Source organism: Myxine glutinosa, chromosome 1, assembly GCF_964187855.1.
Source record: "Myxine glutinosa chromosome 1, kmMyxGlut1.1, whole genome shotgun sequence".
NCBI lineage: Eukaryota > Metazoa > Chordata > Myxini > Myxiniformes > Myxinidae > Myxine > Myxine glutinosa.
The window spans coordinates 257,283,137-257,307,982 of record NC_136261.1 but is presented as its reverse complement, the minus strand read 5'-3'; the positions used below and the strand labels follow the sequence as shown (position 1 = coordinate 257,307,982).

At 41.4% G+C, this 24,846-nt stretch overlaps 1 protein-coding gene across 1 annotated transcript in view; it reads right to left on the bottom strand.

Annotated features, from left to right (window-relative positions):
* The window catches only part of LOC144891735 (kinesin-like protein KIF26B), a 256,217-nt gene that overhangs the window by 228,509 nt on the left and 2,862 nt on the right, over nucleotides 1-24,846 (bottom strand). Inside the window, exons 2-3 of the mRNA XM_078775959.1 lie at nucleotides 23,362-23,694; nucleotides 1,692-1,900 (exon numbers count right to left, since the gene is read on the bottom strand). Of these exons, the coding sequence (XP_078632085.1) occupies nucleotides 1,692-1,900; nucleotides 23,362-23,694 (542 nt within the window). The remainder of the gene's footprint in view (nucleotides 1-1,691; nucleotides 1,901-23,361; nucleotides 23,695-24,846) is intronic.

Here is a 24,846-nt window from a genome sequence, read left to right as displayed (position 1 = left end):
ACTAGCCTTCTGGATACAGGCACATTTGTCAGTTTCTGCCACTCAGTCCTAAGCCGATTAGCTGACTTGGTACGGCCATTGCAGACTAACTGGTGCAGCTGGCGATCATCTCTCCTTGTGGTTCTGCGTGGACGTCCTGGTCTCGGTATTGGAGTAGGGACACCCCTCTGAGCATTTCGTTTCAGGATCTTTGACACCTGACCTTGAGTGATGCCATACTGCCGAGCAATAGCACGCTGTTTCATGCCAGAATTTCGTAAAGCCACCACTCCATGACAAACAGCATTGTCAAGTTGATGGACCATCTCCAGAGGAAGCGGCAATAACTTTTGTAGACGTGCAGCAGTTGTTTTCCACTAATACAGAACGCAACAACCCTTAAATACCCGATTGTGAAGCCAATCGTCAAATGTACCTGTCCTTACATTTTGTTACGCCACCTGTGATATAATCCTGTTATTGACTTCTTGCTGCAAAAGACAATCAGTGACATGGTTCTTTCAACAAAGACATCACCGAAGGGTAAAAGAAACTCACCAGATTGATATACCGAGTTCAGAAAGTAAACCAAAGTCAAGAAAAAAAAAATATTCCATATTAAATGCCAAGTCTGTAGATACATAATATATATGCAGTCCAGTGACAACCATCTCGTGAAAATTATCCGCAGCTCCCATGTTGTTAATTAGTTTGGTGTTCCCATTTGTTCACTTGCCTCCTTACACTGAATCCAGATTCAAATCCCCTATATCTTGTTAAAAATTTCTTCTTTGTCCACTATATAGTTACGACCAAATGAAATCATTGAAACTGTCCGTATTGAGGTTTACCAATTACAACTGGCTCTGGAGCTTTCCATATCAACATGTAGATAAATATCAAATGGACCTGGTGAACATTATTAACTTCATGGTATGGGTGAGGTATATAGTATAGTATCGGTGAGGAGAAGAATCCAGACTGTATGAATATGGAAGCCTGCATCACTCAGCTATATCTCAAAGGGATGGTTCACCTTAGAAACGTGTATATGATGTCAGTCTACATACAACAAGAGGGGGGGGGGAAAGAGAGAGAAAACATCCACTAACAAGCACAACTCCAGAACTCCAGACCTCAAGAACAGAAATCACTCCAGAACTCGAGAACTCAAGAACAATCAGAAAATCATGCCCACTCCAGAACAGAACTAACAAGCATAACTGCTGACAGGGACTACCAAAACAATGGATGAATCATGGGAAGCCACTGGAGCATCATAGTGATTTATATCACAGAGATGTTCAATAATAGACTAAATCACAACATACAAACAAAAACAAGATGAGATGCGACATGCACCAGACCACTTAAGCACATTCTGTACTTTATGGATATTGACTGGAATTTATTGGTTAGTCACAAAACAACACACAATATCTCACAATTTTTTGGGATCATTGGTATAAAAAACACAATGTGGTGAAAATAAAGGAGCCACAGATTATCCAAATAATAGAACATGTTTGTAAAAAATATAATTTGGGTAGAAAAACAAAACCTACAAAACAATTTACTTTTTATAACACAATTCAATATTGTGAGGCATTAAATTTCAATATTTCCAATTTATCACTGATACACTTTCTTGAACCATTAAGAGTTGAAGACATTTAACTTCAAGTGAAATCACAACATGAATGCCCTCTGACCTGGTGAAAAACGACACATTTCCATTGCTTGAGGGAGTGTTGTTGGTAGGAGGGGCTGAAGCTGGCACCGGTGACACTGAGCCAATGGACGTAGCCCTTGAGGGTACAGAAGTGTGGCTTGGAGATGCGATCTTGTCCAGCCGGCTTGTTTCCAGGTCCCGAATTCCAGGAAAGATCACCTTTCCCCCTTCCAAAGGTGGTGAATGGCACTGCACAGCGCACAACAAACAGAGATGAAGAAACTGATACATGCCACGTAAACATGATTTTTGTTTTATAATCACTATGTTGAAACAAAATTAGTTTTATTGGTAGTTATTGAATACATAAGGTGTCATCCTGAAGTCAGCGGCTTAGCAAAGAAATTTAATAAATTAAATTAAGGTTATTCTTCAGTTTAAAAAGTTGCAAATTGTTGTATGAAGAGTGGAAAACCATATAGAGAAAACAAACACAAACTGAAAAACCTCCAATAAAAACGAATATGTTTTGATGACGTTCATTGATGTGATTACTGATCACGCCCTAGTAAATTTTCAAAACCCCCATTTCTTGCATCATGATTGTGACAATCACAAAGTAGCCCCCAAAAAGCTGCTTTGAGTTCATGAAAATGTCAATAAGATAAGTTATTTTCCAGCATACTGCATTTGGACCTTATTATAACAAACAAACACTCATAATTTTTACAATTCCTCCGATTGGTACAAGGGTGATTCCCAACTTGATTACCAGTGATTTCCAGTGATTACCAGTGATTCCCAACCAATATGTTAAAACCAAGGTGAGTCACCACAGAACATCATCGTCTATAAATATCTGCCGTTATATGATCAATGTAAGCCAGTAAATGTCAATGTAAAGGCCTGAACACCCAGGTCTCTTCTTCATCATCTCCAGGTCTCTACTGTCCCCTCCTTCCTCAAGCGAGGTCTTTTTTTGCATACCAAGTCAAGGCTCGTGTAAGAGCTAACACATATAACAAAATAACACATATATAATAAAGGGACCAGGAGACAAGAGGGGGAAGCACAACGACAGCAGAGAACAGGGACATCACAAGATCTGTGGAAGGGAGAGGGCTGTGGTGGGGTACACGGGATAAGCAAGATGATGGACACTACAAGGACTATCAGGAAAGAAAACGGAATTTGAAAAAGGTTGATTTGGGGTGGATTAATGGCGGTAGAAGAGATCAAGGTCTTGGATGGGAGAGGAGAAGAGATGGTGGTTTTGAAGTTTTGAAACAGCTGTTTAGAAGACCTGGAGGGAGGAGTGGGATTGAGGAGAGTGTGGTAGTTTGTTCCAGAGGTGGGAAAAAAGAGTGATAAAAGAGTGAAGGTGAGCAGAGAGTCTTGATTTTGGCAGTTTCACAAGAAGAGGGTTGCTGGCAGATCTTGTGCATCCTGAAAGAATATTTGGGGGACAGACCACAGACACAGCAGGGAGTGCAAGGCTGGAGAGGAGTGGGTAGAAGGTAGAAGACAGAAAGACCACCAACCTGCCTGCAGTGAGAGAGTAAAAGGCCCTCAGAATCAGATTCATTGTGGGAGATTCCAATGATCCTCAAAGCCTTGGTTTCTACAGAGTGAAGCCGAGCTAGGTGTGAGGCAGGAGCACCAGCCCAAAGGAGAGAACAGTACTCCATCAAGCTGCAGATGAAAACTTTGTATGTGGTGAGAAGCTCGGTAGAGCCAAGGAAGGACTTCGCACGATGGAGGATTTCCAGTCGGCGATTGGCTTTGGAGGCCAGCTTGGAAATGTGGTTTTCCCAGGAAAGCTCATTGCATGATCATATTTTGGGTGAGGCCCAAAAGCTTCATTGACAGAACTTCGTCGAGAGGGTTGTTGAGAAAGTAAATGAGAAATCAAAATAGATGAGTGTGAGTAATCAAATGTCAATAATTATGATTAGTTATTGACCTTCTTTAGCACATGATATACATTTTTATTATACACTGCTCCATTCCTATTCCATCTCCAGGCACGGCAAGACGTCATTGTCAGGCACCGAAGGGGGCCCGGCAATGACGCGCGCTGAAAGGGAGTATTCAGTTTTCACTCCAGTTGTTTTCTTGTTTTCTTGTTTTTTTTTTTGTTTGTCCAGGTGATATCTCAGCCATCCTTTGAGCGAGGAAGCTGAAATTGTCACAATAGTGAACAAGTACTTTGGCAAAAACACTATTTTTGGTTTTTTGATTAATCAGTTAATTAATTTTAAAAAAAATATTTTTTGTATACAACATCGAGGCTGGTGAAAGAGCGAACATTAATCACACAAAAAGTCAAACCGACACATAAAACACAAAAGAAGGGGAGCGGTAGACAAGATGGGGAGAGAGGGGGAAGGACACAAACACAACATTTGAGAGCAGGGACATCGAGAGAAATGTGGGAGGGAGAGGGCTTGGGGGGAGGTGGGAGAGGTATAAAACATACAGTATGGACACTGCAAGAACTTCCAGGAAGGAAGTTGGAATTTCAAAAAGGTGTATCTGGGGTGAATTATCGGGGGTAGAAAAGATCAAGGTTTTGGATGGGGGAAGATAAGAGATGGTGGTGAACAGCTGTTTTAAAGACCTGGAGGGAGGAGTGGGATTGAAGGGAGTGGGGGAGTTTGTTCCAGAGGCGGGAGAAAAGGGGAATGAAAGAGTGAAGGTGAGCAGAGAGCCTAGATTTTGGCAGTTTAACCATGAGAGGGTTGCTGGCAGATCTTGTGCGACCTGAAGGAATATTGGGGGGACAGAGTACAGAGAGAGAGCTGGGGGAGCAAGGCCAGAGAGGAGTCGGTAGAAGACAGAAAGACCACCAACCTGCCTTCGGTGAGTAAGTGAAAGGCCCTCGGAGTAAGCTTCATTTCAGGAGATTCCAATGATTCTGAAAGCTTTGGTTTCAACAGCGTGAAGCCGAGCTAGGTGTGAGGCAGGAGCACCAGCCCAGATGGGGGAACAGTATTCCATTGAGCTGCGGATGAAAGCCTTGTATGTGGTGAGGAGCTCAGGTGTGACAAGGAAGGACTTCGCACGACGTAGGATCCCCAGTCAGTGACTGGCTTTGGAGGCCAGCCTGGAAATGTGGTTTTCCCAAGAAAGATCATGGCAGATAGTGAGTCCCAAAAGCTTGAGTGACAGATCGTCTTGGAGAGGATTGTTGAGAAAGTAGATGGGAGGGTTTTCCAGTCGGTCTTTTCGGAGAGACACAGTAAGAGTGTGAGATTTTTCAGGATTTAAAGACATGTTCCACTTGTTTGACCAGTCTGTGATTTTGTCCAGGTCTGCAGAGAGTGAGGAGGCTGCAGACTGCCGAGCTGAGGGATGAGGAATGGAGCGGCAGAGAGTGGAGTCATCAGCAAAGAGATAGGGAGGATTTTCCAGAGAGTCGGAGAGATCATTGATGAAGACCAGAAAAAGCACAGGTCCCAGAACACTGCCTTGGGGAACTCCAGCCTGAAGAGGAAGGGGAGATGAGAGAAATACATTCAGGGCGACACGTTGACTATGACCAGAGAGGAAGTCCGCAAGCCATGCGTGGGGATTTCCATGGATACCATCGGAGGAGAGTTTGGTGAGCAGAGCTGGGTGCCAGACCGTATCGAAGGCACGTGATATGTCAAGGGAGACAGCTCTGATTTCCTGTTTGGCATTGAGGACCTCGATCCATTGTTGAGACAGCAGAAGCAACCTGTCCAGAGTAGAATGACCTGGTCTGAATCCAAATTGATGATCAGAGATCAAGCCATTGGGGAAGAGGAAGGATTTGATATCTGAAGCAATGATGGATTCCATGACTTTGCTGATAATTGGGAGCAGGCTGATTGGTCTGTAGTTACAAGGATCTGTTTTTGCACCTTTTTTGTGTAAAGCAGTGATGTTTGCTGATTTCCAAGATGCTGGCAGATGACCTTGAGCAAAGAGAGGGTGAAAATAACAGAGAGAGGGTGAGATAGAGCGGCAGAGCTGGATTTTAGGACACGTGGGCTGATGCCGTCTGGTCCAGTTGCAGAATCTGAGTCGAGGTTTGACAAAAACTTATCCACCTTGTCAGGAGAGAAGGACACAGAGTCCAGGAGCAGTTGGGTTCGACTGGGTAAGGTGGAAACACAGATAGATGGGTTTGGGACACAAGATTTTGAGGCAAACACAGAGTTGAGGCATTCGGCTTTGTCACGTGCGGTGTCAACTGTGTAGCCATTTGAGGTAAGGGAGGGATGGAGGGGGAACAAACACAAGAAACGCATTTGACCAGACGCCACCAGGATTTGGAGGAAGGAGACAGGTTTGAGAGTTCATTCTTGAGTGTGGAGAGATAGTGATTCCCGGCACTCCTGTGGGTAGACACACACTTGTTCCGAGCTTTGTGGAAGGAACTGAGATTGCCTTCAGTTGGATTTGCCTTCCAAGAGGCAAAGGCAAGTTGTTTCAGGGCAACTGCCTCACCAAAAGATTCAGTGTTCCATGGATGGGAGGAAGGGTTAGACAACTGAAGATGAGATGGGATAAATCTGTGCATGAGAGAGAGCAGTTTGCTTTGGAAGAATTCCCAGGAAGAATTGATGTCAGAGGCAGTAGAGATGGGAGATCAGTCCAGATGATTGATGGCTGCTTGCAGACCGTGCCAGTCAGCCTGAGTGAAATGCCAGACTCGTCGGCGCTGAGGAGGCTCTCTGAGAATGGCCAGAGAGATGTCCACTTTAACATGATAAGAAGAACCGATTGGAGCAGAAGAAGAGCAGCAGACATTTGCAGGGAAGTTTGTCATAACCAAGTCTAGAAGAGAAGATACTCCATTGACTGAGATCCGGGTCGGGAAATTGACAGATTGTGTCAGTCCCAATGAGTCGCAGAAGTCCTTTGCTGAGGTGCCATGGCTGGTGAGAGAGGAACCCACACCGAGCCAGCTGACATGATGACAGTTGAAGTCGCCACATATGAGGAAGAGAGAGTTTGGATGAGTTGACAGAAGTTGGTCCATGTTGTCAGACCGCGAAATGTAAATGGAGTCATCACTGTTTGGAGGACGGTACAGAACACATATGAACAAAAGGTGGGAGCAGAGAGGAAGCCGTAGCCCGAGATACTCCTGGGGATGGGGTGGAGACAGGGCAGTGCAAGGAGAGTGAGGAAGAGTGTTTTTGATAAAGCTAGCAACCCCACCACCAGGACGAGGCTCAGGTCTATCATACCGGAGGAGGGAGTAACCAGGAAGAGATATTAATGAATCAGAGACATCTTGAATGAGGAAAGTTTCTGTTAAGCAGATCAAGTCTGGATTGTCAGAAGCAACCTGAATGGAGAGATCAATCAGGTTTGAGCGAAGGCCCCGGATGTTTGAGGTCCATACCGTTAATGAGGAGAGGGGGGGAGCATCGGGTGCAGGACAGGGGAGGGGAGGGGTCGGATCAGATGAAGGATGAGAGGGGGAGGTAGGGAGAGCAGTTGATAGTGTGTCAGAGATTACAGAAGAGTTACAAGAAAGGGAAGGAAGAGGAGGACGAAAGGTTTGATGGTGATGGGATGAGGCACAGTGAGGGGTTGTTTGAGGGGGGGAGGGGGAGAAGGGGAAAGTAGAAGGTTGGCGGAGGTGGAGCTATGAGATAGAAAGGAGACGAAGTGGGGAGGAGGCAGCTTTAAGGAGGAGGGGGAGGTGGGGAATTGGAGAGGGATGGTAGGGGGCGGGGGGGAGATTTGAAGGAGAGGGGTTGGGTGGGGAGTTTTGAAGGGGAGGGGCGAGGGGGGAGCTTAGGAGGGGAGGGGCAAGGGGAGAGTTTAGGAGAGGAGGGGCAAGGGGGGAGTTTAGGAGGGGAGGGGCAAGGGGGGAGATTTGGAGGGGAGGGGCAAGGGGGGAGTTTCGAAAGTGGATGATTAATGAAAGACGAACATTTATAACAAATTGGGTTTGTTGTGATTTTCAAGTCAGCGATCCGTTTAAAAACGATGGAGGAGGGGTGGAATGAATGTGAATTTAGAGCATGTAGTGAGGAAGAATTGTAAGAGATTGAATTATTTTTTGAAGTGGATTGAATTGAAGAGGAAATAGAAAAAAGCCTTTTAAATAGGAAGAAAAACAGCATGTTGTAATAAACCACTGAATAAAACACTGCAGGGGAAAGTTTAAACATATTTAAACAGAACCGTGAAGAACAATCTTGTATTCACAAAAATACAAATGGGGAGAGGGCCTCGAGGGACAACCACGAGTCACGGGAACAGGGCAAAAGGTGGAAGGCAAGGAGATAATGGGGGCGGGGCAAGACAGGGCATGTGGACAGAAGCACACGATTAGACAACAGCACACGTGGAGAAAGGGAAATAAATGTTGTTGTTTTTTTTGTTTTTGTTTTTTTGTTTTTGGGGGGGGGGGGGGGCGTTAAAACGTTAGACAAAGAGTAGATGTTCGGGGAAGTTCGGGGGAGAAGGGAAAAATCTAAGAACCAAGCAAAAACAGCGAAGGAAGGAACTTAAGTGAACAAATTTCGACGGGGAAAGCCTCAGGCTACAGGGCCGCACACGTGGGGCAAACAGAAATGATTGATGTATGAAAGATTAACACCGATAATCTTCCTCGGGACACACTATAGGTACACACACCGAAAGATAAATACAGTTTCGACAAAAATTCAATTACAGACAATTACTTAACTTCGAAAACGTGGAGAACGTGTACAGCTTTGAAAAACCATGCCATCGCCGTCAAGATCTCGCGAGATCAATTGATGAGTTACTTAATTATTATTATCAATTAATTAAGCACTTATTTATTTCCTTTCTCATCTGGGCATTATCTCAAGCACCTTTTGAGCTAGGAAGCTGATATTTGGACATGACAATGACCAAGTGATTTGGCTATAAAGGATATTTTGATATATTGATTAATCAATTAATGAATTAATTATTTAGTTATGTGATTAATGACTTGTGTAATTAATTTTTTTAAAGTTACAGATGCAGATGAAACGGTGGTGGTTTAGGTATTCTATTAGCCAATTGATAAATAATTTAATTATTTTACGATTATTTATTTATTTTCGTTATTAATCACTTTTTTTTCTCATATGGGCAATATCTCAGGCACCTTTTGAGCTAGGGAGTTGATATTTGGACATGACAGCGACCATGTGATGTGGCTATAAAGAATATTTTGATTTATTGATTAATTAATTAATCGATTTAATTATATATTGATTAGTCAATTAATCAATTATTTGATTTTTTTGATTAATGACTTAATTAATTTTCAAAAAGCTACAACTTCGGATGAAACACTGGTGGTTGAGGATACTATTAGCCAATTGCTTAAGAAATTATTTTATGATTATTATTTATTTATTTAATTACGCAATTAATCAATCAATTATTGTACACCTCTCCCTCCCAATACCGTCTCTATGTGCTGCATGGTGGGATCGCCGGGTGCCAAAGCCACCCCGGCAATGCCGCCGCGCTGGAGAATATTCATTTATTTGGCATGGGGGCGGTGCATTTTGATTGTATCTGTACTTGTTGCAATAATTAGTTAATTTTAACTTCTAATCCTATTCCTCTGTTTTGTTTGGGGTCTGGGGAATATGCCAAAGTGCACCCACTAATTGCTGACAAACATGAGGGCCTGGGAGAGGGCGAGAGGGATCAACAGGCCATTTATTTCGATCCTGGCAGAATGTTACGACCAGCGATCGAGAACTAGATCCATGATGCACAGGCCCCAATGAGGCAGCCGCAGTTTGGGAATTGCTGGATATTGAACATTCATCTCAAAGAGCAGTTGCCTGAAATATCTGTACCAGCCGCAACTCGACACCAAACACATGCTGAAGCTGGACAGCATTTATAAGCGAACATGATATTTCATTAAGGACGAGGGAAAATCGATTCCATATTTCCCAGCTGAAATCAACAAGCAACAAGGAAGGCCTCGTACGACAATGAAATCTGAGAAGATTTGATGGCTTTTAGAAAAACAAACAAACCCTCAAGCACAATTTAAATGACAGAACAAACAATTACTTGGACTATTAAACACACAGTCATTGCTCATTGGAGAAAAATCTTAATTAGTTTAGGCCAGCTTAAGCCTTTAAAAATAACTCATCACTTTTATACTTTGTCAGTATGTCATGTAGGAAGGACACAAATACAAGATGGTAGTTGTGACTGCTGCCTGACCAAAGCAAGATCCAATGTGACTGAAGAAAAATGTCTCATTGGGCCTAATATAGCAAAGTCAGAGATGTTTCTGTATTCATCCTATGTTTATATTTTATCAACGTTGCAATTATATATATATATATATGATGCATCAATAATAATGTAGTTTAAAATAATAATATGAAAGATACATCAGACTCAAGGTTCCAACGAAAATGTTTCATCTCACCGGCACTCCATCTGCAAGGCTGTTCCAGCCCAGTGCAGATGCATGATGGGATACCAGCAAAGCAAACAGGTTGCGGTGCTTGGCTTACAAGGGAATGGATGCTATGATTCTGGGAACAGATGCGTAGACATGAAGCGTGAAACGTGGGCTCGGATAAAAAAAATTTGCAGGTCATGTTGACGATATACCGTGGCTAGGAATTCCTTGCAAGGTGCTGCCAAAGCGGTTTTCAAAGGGCATCAAACAGTATTGGGTGCACAATACTAAGCTCGCTCCTGCTGTCACATGTCAGGACAAACTGTAAATGTTATGCGGTCTCAGGTGCCTTAAACATCGTTGGTCCATATTTCCTCCATGCAATTTTCTAGCGTTGCACACTCATACCCTCCATCAAAGTCCTTTTCTGGCAGCTGCTGGAGGCTTTTGTAGGCAAGTAAAAAAACCACTTGGTTATTATGACTTCCAAACACAGGCAGGTTGCTAACTCACTAACATTTCGCTTGGTGAGTTACATAATAGCACTAAAAGGCCTGTTTTACCCTTTCTGCCCTTATATATGCAATGTCTGCTATGCATTATTAAACACATGAATGCACCAAGTCTTTCCATGTCAAAGGTGATACAATTCAAGGTTTCTATTGAGATATACAAGAAACGTTTAACAACCTGGAATCCCCCATTGATAATCCTGAAGTTGCACACTTTGGAGTCATGACAATGATTGCATATTGAGCCTAAAATCTTGACCTAACATTTTTGTATATTATGATATTTCCTACATCAAGAGTACTTTATGTATGAGACTTGTTGACTCTTATATCAAGGAACTGGATTCCTGAATACACTACTTTGAGTTAAAATGAAATTCTCTTTTGCAAGGCCTGGAATTGAAATCATCAAAGAAATTTGTATTTAAGATGCTGCTGGCCAAAAAAAAAAACATGTTGATCTTTCAACCTCAGTGAAGTTGTTAGAGCTCAAAACTGCTTCAGCATCCCCTGCGGAGATGAAATAAATCTTTACAGGTTTCAACTATCCCAGCCTGTGCCCCCCCCCCCCCCCCCCAACACCCACAATGGTGTAGGCATTTTTACCATACGAACATCTGGCATATTCATACAAGCAAGATGAGTAAAGAAGGTGGTCAAAGTAACTTAACTTTATGTCGGTAAAAAAATGGAAATCCACATTTGCCTTAATTTTTTTAAAATCAAATGGCTGTTCACAAGTGAAACATCAGATTAAAGTGCATTTTCATTCCTTGTATAACATGATCAACCTGCATGGAAATCAATAGCAATTTGATTCTTCAAATGTTCCTCAACAATTGCAATTTAAACAATGATTCAAGAAGCGTCTGACTGTCTGTTTGTGTCTTTGTTTGACTTATATCCACTCCTGAACAGGTGGATGGAATGAGTTGAAAACTCGGGATATACTCGGTGACTGTTTGAGGCAGTAAAAAAAAATCATATTCCCAGGAAATCAGGTTAGGGGAGGAACCCCCCCCCCCCCCTATTATTTATATGGAAATATAGGTATGGCATCGCACCACTCCTATTGCGTGGAGGGGGTCATACTAAAATACACTAATTCTGGGTAAATTATCCCGTCTCTAATTCTGGGACAACTACCACGTCTGTAAGGATGAATTATTCACTAGTAACTGGAAACGCACACAACCACCTCCACGTATCTGTAAATCCATGCAATTTTGATCATGACGAAGGCAAAACTTTTGATTTATGTTGTCCCCTTCTTTTCCTTTCTTTGCTCTAACCAGCGAAAAGACGTTTTCCTCTTCCACACTCACTACCCTCCCTGGAATTTGTCTGCCTGGTGACCCAATTTCAGCGAGTGTTATGATATATGCATTACTACCTCTTCAAGGCACGACATAAACAGACTGGCCCCAAGCACCAGTATGACTATCCATGTATAAACGTAATTTTAAACTAAACAAGTCAGGAGACGACGATGGTTCACGAGCGAGCGGTGTTCAATGACAAAGGACGAACTATAAACGAAACAGGCCCGGACAGGCCAGGCACAGAAATGTCAAAACGAAGGTTACTGACCTTGAAATGAGATAGAAAAAAAATAATGTATAATCAGTTATGAGGTTAGTTAGCTACACAATACCGAAAATTCGGTGAAAAATGAAATGAAAAAAAATGAAAAAAAAAGAAGAAAAAAAAAAGAAAAAAATGAAAAATCGAGCTCTGTGGGGCTAGACACATGACATTGGCCTAACCAAATACTGAAACCCCTGTCAGATTCCACCAAACCCCTCGGAGAAGATGTAGCTTGAACTCGATTACCCCCTAAAAAGACATCTCATTCGACCGTGGCTCCGCCCACAATGGGCGCAATACGCCCACTCTAGGCAGGACACAACTACATCATGATATCAACCTCCCACCCAAGTTTCATCAAGATCGGATGATATCATCGGGTAGTTATGCTGCGGACAGACAGACACACACACAGACAGACACACACACAGACAGACACACACACAGACAGACGCACACGCATGACGAATATCGTGGTCACTTGATAACTCGTGAACCAATAAGCTTGGGTTTTGGTAATATTCTCAGAACCATAAATGCTTCTTTATTCTGTTTAACAATATCATTTTTTCTGCTCAACTGAAATTGATATGATAACAATATCATCTCTGACAATGTTTTGCAAAATCATGGAGACAGAGTTCCACTGAGTTCCATGTGCTGGAGAGGGGAGTAGGGAGCTTGAAACTGGTATGTGCTTCATCGGTATAGTAGGGATGAAGGTGAGAGTGGCAGTGAGGAAGTGGAGGGGATCAGGTGGGGGGGGGGGGGGGGGGTGGTGTGGGTTGGGTCAAATTTCTGCAATATTTGTCTAAGCATTAAATAGCTGTCCCCAAAATCCACTTGAAACACAAAGTAATTTTGAAAAGTACGTTTTAAATTTTTTCAAAATAAATCTCTTAATATAAGACCATCTATACATATTCCATTCATAGCCATGATATGTCCACAGTGATGGCATTATTATAGTCACTAGGCAGAGCATACACTGGGTGGTTTGCCGATGCTCTTTCCAACGGAAGTTATGGCAGGATTTTGTCCAGTGTACCTGCACACTATGGCCTCCTCTGTTAAAGCCTAAAGGTACCATGAAATGGTTGGTATCCACGGAAATGCTATCAGGTCAGACATCCAGGTTAATCTCCTTCTAAAGGATGACTGCACACTCATTACAACTCAACACCTTGCCTGCGAAGAACCAGGGTGACAGTTTATTGTTAATCCATATGGGATGTGGAAAAATGGTTAAATTTTAACACGCCTTGACTATCCATCGAACATACATCTTATACATTCTTCCAAAGCTCCTTTCTTTTCCCCCAAGGCTTCTCCTAAATTCTCATATGTCTTCTACTCTCTTCAATCTTGCTTTCATTTTTCTCAAATCAAATTTACACTCACACCACTTTAAAAAGCTGAATTTGCAGGTATACCTTAATGGAGACTGAGAAAAAAACATTATAAATAGTCTGGCCACTCTGCCATAAAGCCCAGATCGGCGGAGTGTGGCAGTGATGGTTGTCCTTCTGGAAGTTTCTCCCATCTCCACGCAGGATCTCTGGAGCTCAGCCAGAGTGACCATTGGGTTCTTGGTCACCTCTCTTACCAAGGCCCTTCTCCCCCGATTGCTCAGTTTGGCCGGGCGACCAGCTCTAGGAAGAGTCCTGGTTGTTCCAAACTTCTTCCATTTAAGAGTTCTGGAGGCCACTGTGCTCTTGGGAAACTTCAATGCAGCAGAATTTTTTTTGTAGTCTTCCCCAGATCTGTGCCTCGACACAATCCTGTCTCTGAACTCTGCAGCAGTTCCTTCAACCTCATGGCTTGGTGTTTGCTCTGATATGCATTGTCAGCTGTGAGACCTCATATAGACAGGTGTGTGCCTTTCCAAATCATGTCCAATCAATTGAATTTACCACAGGTGGACTCCAATCAAGGTGTAGAAACATCTCAAAGATGATCAAGAGAATGGGAGGTACCTGAGCTAAATTTCAAGTGTCATAGCAAAGTACCAGTACCAGTACACTGGTAATTCCCTGTTTATCGTAAAAAGGCGACAAACAGGGTTGGTGGCAGGAAGGGCATCCGGCCGTAAAACATTGCTTCAAAAAGGGGGACCAAAAAACAACAACAACCACGGTCCCTGAAAAGGCCAACCCCCGCTTTGCGGGGAAAAATGGCCTCAAAACGGTGGTTTTTATAGCAAAGGGCAAAGTATACTTATGTAAATGTGATATTTAAGTTTTTTCTTTTTGATAAATTTGCAAAACTTCTCTAAAATCCTGTTTTCTCTTTGTCATTATGGGGTATTGAGTGCAGATTGATGAGGGAAAAAATGAATTTAAACGATTTCAGCATAAGGCTGCAACAAAACAAAATGTGAAAAAAGTGAAGGGGTCTGATTACTTTCTGAATGCACTGTATCTCTACCATATAAAACACAATGTGTGTGTGTGTGTGTGTGTGTGTGTGTGTGTGTGTGTGTGTGTGTGTGTGTGTGTGTGTGTGTGTGTGTGTCTGTCCCCCTTCATAAGGCTAGGTTTTAAAGGCTTTGAGTAGTGCTTTAGGAGGGATTTGGTGGAGAAGTTTAAGGGGCAATCTTTGAACACGACTGTGTGTCAACCAGTTAAAATACCTAAAAGACTCTGAGGACCCAAAAGACCCCAAGGACTCTGAAGACCCAAAAATACCCTGAAGACCCAAAATACCCCAAATACCTAAAATACTGAAAAGACCCTGAAGACCCAATGTACCCCAAAGACCCAAAAGACCCTGAGGATCCAAAAGACCCCGAAGAGCCAAAATACCCCAAAGACCTAAAATACTGAAAAGACGCTGAAGACCCAATGGACCCCAAAGACCCTGAGGATCCAAAAGACCCAAACAACCCCAAGGACCCAAATGATAGAGGACCCAAAAGACCCCAAGGACTCAGAAGACCGCCAAGGACTCTGAAGATCCAAAATACCCCGAAGACCCAAAATACTATGAAGACCCAAAAGTCCCAAAATACCCTGAGGACCCCAAAGACCCAAAATATCCCAAAAGACCCTGAAGACCCAAACAATCCCGAGGACCCAAATGACTCAGTGGACCAAAAATACCCCAAGGACCCAGAAGATCCAAAATACCCCAAAGACACAAAGACGCTGAAGACCCAATGGACCCCAAACACCCAAAATACCCTGAAGCTCCGGCGCCCAGCATTACCGTGGTGCAGCTCAAAGAGACTGCATTGGGAGGGAGAGGTGTACAATAATTGATTGATTAATTGCATAATTAAAATCAATAAAAGATTATCATAAAATATTTTCTTAATCAATTGGCTAATACAACAACAACAACATGCATTTTAAGACCAAATTTCCCTGCTAGAGTGGGGGTTAGCCAATCAATTGGCTAATAGCAATAACTAAACAACTAGTGCTTCATCCCAAGATGTATCTTTTAGAAATTTAATTTAAAAAGGCATAAATAAATAAATTAAATAATCAATTCATTAAACAATAAATAATTAATCGATTAAATGATTAATCAATAAACCAAAAATATCCTTTATAGCCACATCACTTGGTCACTGTCATGTCTAAATATTAGCTTCCTAGCTCAAAAGGTGCCTGAGATATTGGCCAGATGAGAAAGAAAATAAATAAATGATTAATAATGAAAATAAATAATTAATAATCATAAAAAATTAAATAGTTAATCAATTGGCTATTAGAATACATAAACCACCACCATTTCATCCGAATCTGTAACTTTAAAAAAAAAAAAATCAGGTCATTCATCAAATAATTAAATAATTAATCGATTAATTAATGAATCAATAAATCAAAAATACCCTTTACAGCCAAATCACTTGGTCATTGTCATGTCCAAATATCAGCTTCCTAGCTCAAAAGGTGCTTGAGATATTGCCCAGATGAGAAAGAAAAGAAATAAATCATTAATAATGAAAATAAATAAATAATAATCATATAAATTTTTAATAATTAATCAATTGGCTCATACAACACGTAAACCACCACCATTTCATCTGAATCTGTAACAAAAAAAAAAATTAGTCATTAATCAAATAATTAAATAATTAATCGATTAATTAATTAATCAATAAATCAAAAATAGCCTTTGCAGCCAAATCACTTGGTCATTGGCATGTCCAAATATCAGCTTCATAACTCAAAAGGTGCCTGAGATAATGGCCAGAAGAGAAAGGAAATGTGTAATTCCTTAATAGCTAATAATTAAATAACTCATCAATTAATTGATTAATCAAAAAACAAAAAATAGCGTTTTTGACAAAGTACTTGCTCACTATTGTGCCTAAATTTCAGCTTCCTAGCTCAAAGGATGGCTGAGATATCGCCCGGACAAACAAACAAGCAAACAAGAAAACACCCAGAGTGAAAACTGAGTACTCCCTTTCAGCGTGCATCATTACCGAGCCCCCTTAGGTGCCCGGCAATGACGTTATGCAGCGCCTGCAGATGGCAAAGGAAAGATGTTGTGTGCAATAATATAAGACAAGATCAGAGAAGGCAGCCAAATTGTGGTTGTAAAAATACAGATGAGTTTTCATTGCCATAATTCTTTCAAAATACAATGAGGTACATAACTCAACTAAACAAGCAAATTTCTGCTAAACAAGCGAATTCTAAAGGAAGGCCTTCTAATTAGCAGTATTTCACTAATGGGGGAGAGGGGGGTAATTTTACAACACCATCTCTGGAAAACGGTTCCCAATACATTTCATTGGGAAGCACAACGTGCAACCACATGATCCGATATAAAATGATTCTCTACTCTTTGCAGAGATTTTTTGTTCATCGCAAAGTAAGTCGAGTAGTGAGTGAGGCGATCCACACGGCAGCCATATTTAGCAATACTTCAACACAAAAAGCGTGTTTGATCGAAGCGAGCGTGCTTCTTGTTTGTTTTGTTTAGAACCAGTTGAGCATTGTCATGTCAACGTGATGTCACGCTTCTGTGCTCTATATCCCACACCTCTTAAACGCCATTTATGCATGCGCAGAGCGAGAGAATCTGCAGGAAAACTTAATCTTTCCGATTCATTTCACCGTCTGCCATAAAGTCTCTGCCATGGATTGCAATGCATGACAAAATGCGTACTTTACGAAGCAAAATAACCCAGGACGGTCTGCTGATGCTTTCATTGAGGGAGGTCTTTATCATTTATTTAAAAGAGCATTCTAAATTAATCTTCCCATATACTGTATGTATGCTCTTAATCAAGCAAATCGTGCAGCACCTCCTCCTTAATAATTAGATGTGATCATGTGAACCCTTTATATGGCATCTATTTATTACAGGTACACAGATTTATTACATGATAGGGAGGGGTGGGTAGTGAAGAAATTAGAAATGCCAACATTTAGTAAAGGAACAGAAGGTAGGAGGATAGGAATGGAGGTATCTCGATTGTGAACATATACAGTCACGTGAAAAAGTAAGTACACCCCATGTAAAGTTTTGACTTTTTCAACATATTTCAACATACAGCTATTTGATCTTCATTTAAACAATATTGATAGATAAAGGTGATATAATATAACAAATATCATGAAACATTTACATTTTGTAGTCCATTGTATAATTTAAATAAAAATAAATGCAAATTTCGCATGTGGAAAAAGTAAGTACACCCTTGGCTCGAATAGGTGGTATTGCCCCCTTTGGCAGAAACAACGTCAATTAGGCGTTTCTTTTAACTGTCTACCAGTCTCTGACATCGACTGGGAGAACTTTTTGCCCACTCCTCCATGCAGAATTCTTTCAGCTGTGCGATGTTTGAGGGGTTTCTTGCATGCACAGCTCGTTTCAAATCCCCCCACAACATCTCGATGGGATTTAGATCCGGGCTTTGACTTGGCCATTCCAGAACCCTCCATTTCTTTATTTTCAGCCATTCATTGGTGGATTTACTGGTATGTTTAGGGTCATTGTCATGTTGCAAGGTTCACCTTCGGTTGAGCTTCAACTTTCCGAGAGATGGCCTCACATTATCCTCAAGCACCCTCTGGTACAATGAAGAATTCATAGTGGATTCTATGATGGTGAGCTGCCCAGGCGCTGATGCAGCAAAGCTGCCCCAAACCATAATATTTCCACCACCATGCTTTACAGTTGGTATCAGGTTCTTGTGGTCAAATGCTGTCTTTGGTTTTCGCCAAACATGTCTTCTGGTACTGTGGCCAAATACAGTGGAACCTTGACTTACGAGTGCCCCAACTTACGAGTTTTTCGAGATACGAGCCGTCGCTCCGGCGGTTTATTGCTTTGAGATGCGAGCCGAGATCCGAGTTACGAGCTTTCGCCACCCGGTCACGTGGTTATCTTGCCGTTCAAGTACAGTATCTCTGTCGTATAGCGCTGCATTTTAGTTTTCGCATTTCGGTTATTTTGAGTTTACGCCGCCAGGTGGGTTCCGGTCACGTGGTTATCTTGCCGTGCACGTACAGTACGTATCTCTGTCGTATAGCGCTGCATTTTTTTTTTCGCATTTTGGTTATTTCGAGTTCACGCCGCCAGGTGGGTTCTGGTCACGTGGTTATCTTGCCGTGCACATACAGTACGTATCTCTGTCGTATAGCGCTGCATTTTTTTTTCCGCATTTTGGTTATTTCGAGTTCACGCCGCCAGGTGGGTTCTGGTCACGTGGTTATCTTGCCGTGCACGTACAGTACGTATCTCTGTCGTATAGCGCTGCATTTTTTTTCTTCGCATTTTGGTTATTTCGAGTTCACGCCGCCAGGTGGGTTCTGGTCACGTGGTTATCTTGCCGTGCACGTACAGTACGTATCTCTGTCGTATAGCGCTGCATTTTTTTTTTCGCATTTTGGTTATTTCGAGTTCACGCCGCCAGGTGGGTTCTGGTCACGTGGTTATCTTGCCGTGCACGTACAGTACGTATCTCTGTCGTACAGCGCTGCATTTTTTTTTTCGCATTTTGGTTATTTCGGAAAATTTCTTAGTTTTAACCATGGGGCCTAAGAAAGTGAGTGGCAAGTGCAGTGCTGAGAAGAAGAAGAGGATGATGTGCTTGGATATAAAACACGCAATCGTCGAAAAACATGAGCGAGGTGCCGAGGAGGACGTATATAACGGCAGAGGAGAAGAGCATGCCAGGCCACAACTTGTTCAGAATGCCGGCGATAGCTCGCCTTCTCTTTGTGGAAAACACGGTGAGATCCTTAACATCCAACAACTAATGGGACGCAAACGGGGCGCCCAGTTTAGCGGTACACACATTGATGAATCACCCTGCCTGTGAAACACCCATGACAGGTTATAGCTGGGTCGGGATTCAAACCCAGGCTGGACAGTTTAGACTTTAGAGTCAAGTGTGCGTACCTCCAGTCCAGGCCATCCTGCCAACTTGTATGCTGCATACAGGTGAAATATAAAGCGCAAGATATTTTTATATATACTGTATATTTAAAAAAAAATTGGTGTGGTTTTTGGCGGGCTGGAACGGATTAATAGCATTTCAATGCATTTCAATGGGGAAATTTGATTTGAGATACGAGCAATTTGAGTTACGAGCTCGGTCACGGAACGAATTAAACTCGTAAGTCAAGGTTCCACTGTAGCTCTACCTTTGACTCATCTGTCCAGAGCACATTGTTCCAGAAGTGCTGGTCTTTGTCGAGGTGTTCACTGGCAAACGTTAGTCTTGCCCTGATGTTCTTTCTGGACAGCAAATGTTTCCTCCTGGCACACCTCCCATGTCGATCAAATTTGTGCAGCCTCTTTCTAATGGTAGACTCGTGCACTTTGACATCAACAGTGCCAAGAGCTACCTGTAGGTCCCGTGATGACATTCTGGGGTTCTCAGAGACTTCTTTCAGCATCTTGCGGTCTGCTCTTGGGATGAACTTGCTGGGGCAGCCTGGCCTGAACAAGTTGGCAGTTGTTTGGAATGTTCTCCACTTGTAGATGATCTTCCGGACAGTCAAATGATTGATTTCAAATTGTTTGGAGATCTTTTTAAATCCCTTCCCAGACTCGTAGGCATCTATAACCTTCTTTCTTAAGGCCTCAGAGAGCTCTTTTGATCTAGGCATGATGACGCCGCACACTTCAACAACAAAGAGCAAACCAAACTAAATGTCTGAGGTTTAAATAAGACAGGTTCCTCCAAGATCCCCTCTAACGATGTTCTAATCATTTGCACCTGAGCTGGTGCACCTGATTCTCATTTTAGGTATTTCAAGTAGTGATAAATGTAGGGGTGTACTTACTTTTTCCACATGCGAAATTTGCATTTACGTTTATTTAAATTATACAATGGACGACAAAATGTAAATGTTTCATGATATTTGTTATATTATATCACCTTTATCTATCAATATTGTTGAAATGAAGATCAAATAAGTGTATGTTGAAATATGTTGAAAAAGTCAAAATTTTACATGGGGTGTACTTACTTTTTCACGTGACTGTAGGTAGGGAGTAAATTAAGGAAAATCAGAGAATGTAGGATGGTAGGAGAAGGAAAGGAGGTGAGTGGAGTTTGGGATAGAATGGAAGGAAGATTGTGAGGATATAGGAGTATGGGGATGGAATAGAAGGGAAGGAGCAGCGAAAGGAGAGAGGGTAAAGAAAAATTCTGCCATGTTGGTGAAAAAAATAAATAGATGACTCTTGAAGTGAAGAGCAACAGGGTAGAAGAATGTCTAAGTGGAGACAGAAGGGATGGGATTATTAGTCAGGATATCAAGAGAAATAGGGAAGGAACTTCCATGAGATATATTGTTGAGAGGGTGGGGATCGCGGGATCCCCATGTAAATGTCCCTCAAAATAAATTACTGGATGATGATGTCATCGGCATCCAGATTGGGAAAAATAGAGTTAAACAAGTCAGAAAAAACTTATTTATTAAATGAAACTAGAACAATGCGACTGTCGCCAATATGCCTCTGCATAGTTCCACAATGGGTAGATGCCCTCGTTCACTGTCCTAAAAATAAACAAGTTTGATTTAAACCCCTTCAGCTGTTTTCAAGTATCATATTTTCACCAGCGATGACAGGTTTCACATCGATTGATGAAGCGGTTTCAGAGAAGGGATTTGTTTAAATATCGGCTTTCATGCTAATATGCCTGCCACACCATATGACATATGATCTTTAAAAAGGTACACTCTGCATATGTTTGGGTAGAGGATCACATTTGTGACGTTTCGTGTTGATCGGATGTGGTTAGTTTTTCTATTCAAGATGGCTGCCCAACCACGTGAACTATGACATCATAATTTTCAAACTATATGCAACAATGGTGTTAGAGGATATTTGTAAAATTTTGCATCGATCGGATAAGTGGTTTCAGAGATATAATTATTTAATATTTTCCTTCAATCCAATATGGCTGCCACAGCATGTGACCAATGATGTTTTCGTGATCATCTTTTAATTGACATGCCTAGTCAATGACACATGTAAAGTTTCGAGTCAATCGATTTGTTGTTTTGGGAGATGTTATTTTAAGGTTTTAAGTTATATCCAATGTGGCTGCCAAACCATGTGATATTTATATCCAAATTAATTATTTATATCCAAGTTATATCCAAACATTATGTCATAAATTGAATATTTCAACACGAATGGGTTGTAGATCATGTGCATGCAATTTCAGATTTTTAGGATAAGGAATTTGATTAAACATTTTTGGCTGGTATACCACTTCACCTATGATATAATTACCATGCTTTTGTTCCCCATTGGGAGTACTCGACAATGTGCCAAGTTTAAAAATTTTCCATTCAGCGGTTTCCAAAAAATATTTTTTAATTATTTGCGTTTAATCCAAGAAGGCTGCCATACCACGTGCCCTATGATGTCACAATCATCAAAAAAACATTCTGCATGGGTGTCACTCCTTCCCTGAAAGTTTCATCTCAATCGGACATGTGGTCGCTGAGATAAACGAGGTTTAGCCCGTACAGATGGACAGACGTACGGACAACCCGAAAAAATAATGCCTCTGGCCACCTTCGAGAGCGGAGGCATAAAAACATCTCGGGATGGAATTCCCAAAAACAACCAAACAAGGTAGGAAGGAATGACAAGGAATGACAAGATAGGGATGACACCTAAATACAACACCATAATCCTTTTATGGATTGCCATCACAACATCTTTTGACATTTTTGGCATGGATGACATTACTAACAATTGTATGAAGGTGTCTATGTTAGAGGTAGATTGCAGATTTGTAGTGTTAGTTGGTGTAATTGTGTATTTTTTACGCTGTGCTTGCAAAGCTAAGAGGAAGGTTAAGCAATCGGTCCTGCACGTAATGTACGTACAGGTCTGCATTTTTAAAATTAATTTTCCTCGGCAAGCATTGGCCCAATTGACACTAAATTGTTATTATCGTATGTGTCTACACGAGTGAAATTTTTTATTGACAATTATGACGTCAAACTCGTCAAAGGTCACCTGGTACAGGTACCATCGTGGAAAAGACGAAAAAATTTGGACCTTTATATCTACGAAACCACTCCATGGAAAAAAATTGAATTTTTTTTTGCTAACGATGACGTCATTTGTACCTTCATTATGACGTCATAATTCCACAAGTACAAAGCTTAGTTTGATCAGTTTGGAATTTATTGTGTGATCTGCGCAAAAATTATATTGGAGAATGTAAATTTATGACGTCATTGATCACGAGGTCTGGCAGCCATATTGGATCAAAGAAAAAAAAAAAACCTTAAAAAAACAGAAGAGTTGGTTCACACCAAGTCAACTGTGCGGGCTCAGTATTCTATTAATACCATCTAGTTTGTTATGGATTTGAGATGGAAAAATGTCAAAACATGCTGTGATGGCAATCCATAAAAGGATTATGGTGTTGTATTTTGGTGTCATTCCTATCTTGCCATTCCTTGTCATTCATTCCTACCTTGTTTGGTTGTGCGTTTTTTCATTTGAAAAAAGCGTTTTTTTCTGACTTGTATAAATTCTTCTCTCCAGGATGTTGAAGAACAGCTCATCAAAATCAGTGATCCTTTTCTTTCCCATTTAATTTGCGTTATCCATTGTCTATTTGACAAACCAATGGCAATATATGCAATAATAATAAATAAATAAAAATGCTTCACTGTGCATAGACTGTGATACTATTATATATTTTTGGTCTACAAAGCACAAGAAAACAATTTCCCTTTGCAAGTTTTGAGTATTACTTTAGTTCCCTTCACCTGATACTGTGGAACAACTCCGTTAGACTTTCCCACGTGGCACTGGGCATCACCATGTATGGTTCCTAGTGATGCGCTGCTGATACACTTTCTTTCAGGTGTCAAAACTCCTGCTGGCCTGCTCATTGGAGCACCCCCAGTCTTTACAGCAGCACGGCCCGTCACTGACTGCATCATGCAGCCATGGTGTCCAACTGTGACACCCATAAGCACTCCGTCTGGGGCACCATCCTGATTGGACCTCCCTTTATCCAGCCGGACATAGCCCAGACAGCTTTCATGGTGACCATCTTTGCCACTCCAAACTTCACCCTTCTCTGGGGACAACTGTTCCTGAAAATTAGGAAGAACCGAAAAACATTGTTAGTTTTCCACTAAAAAATTGATAAACCTCTCCGCAATATCTGGGTAATGTGAGTGAGAAAGTTATCACATTCTTATTCACTTGCTTCAATGTACCGAGAGAATATGTTCCATTGCACTTTTCATTTCCATAATGAGATTACAAATGTTACAGCCAAATAAACTATGTATGTTCACATGATTTCCCATCTGAGAACAAGTTTTTTGCAAAGTGATGTATTCCCCTTTTTCCCAGAGATCATCATGGAGTTTATAAATCACAATGCACACAATGCTATGACAATTAATGAACAATACTGAAACCGCTTTGATTTAACAACAAAGTACACTTGTATGCTGCTTGTAGTGAACTCAAGGCTCTCAAACAAAAAGAACACCTTCTCAGCATTGCTGTAGTCTTGGTTGGAAACAAAACAACCACAAATTATTTCTCAAGGGAAGCTTGTGCTTCAGCCTTTCTGTTTCTTAGGTCATTACCCCTGTTGCTGAATGTAGCTTTATAGAGTGTCGATGCTATCGCCATTGCAACAACATTGATCCCTCTGTTTTGCAAGCGCATATTTTACAAATAGACCGAAGACTAAAGTAAGAGTAAAAATTCAGAAATACTTAGTCTGTGGGTGGGTCGCTTAAAGAAATAAATAGGCACACAATTTTCCAAATATCACAGCAGCCAATTCAAATCTTTAGGGAGTAGGTTGTACACAGCAACCGCCCAGGGTAGTACTACCGTTCTGCCTTAGGAGCGTTAAAGTGGTGCCTGGAACCATCTTACACTCTCCGTGTCAGGATTGCTGGTTTTACTTTCTGTCTCACTCAAACTATCAGCTACCGGACCAGCTTTAATCTCTCTTTCTTACAAACAAACATCATACACCTTTTATCATACACTTTTCTTCTCTTTTATTTAAGGCATGGCCTCGATGAGAGCCTGGACCCTTTAACATAAAAAAATTACATCCTGAGTGAAGATGGTGACTGCATGAAAGAGGAAAATCTTTGAGACAGATTTTGCAGAAAACACCTTAGAATTTGTAAGCGGCGGTTAGATTAAAATAACTTAGAAGAAAGAGAAGTGGAAAATAAAGGAATATGGAAGAAAACGAAAGAATTCAGAGGAGC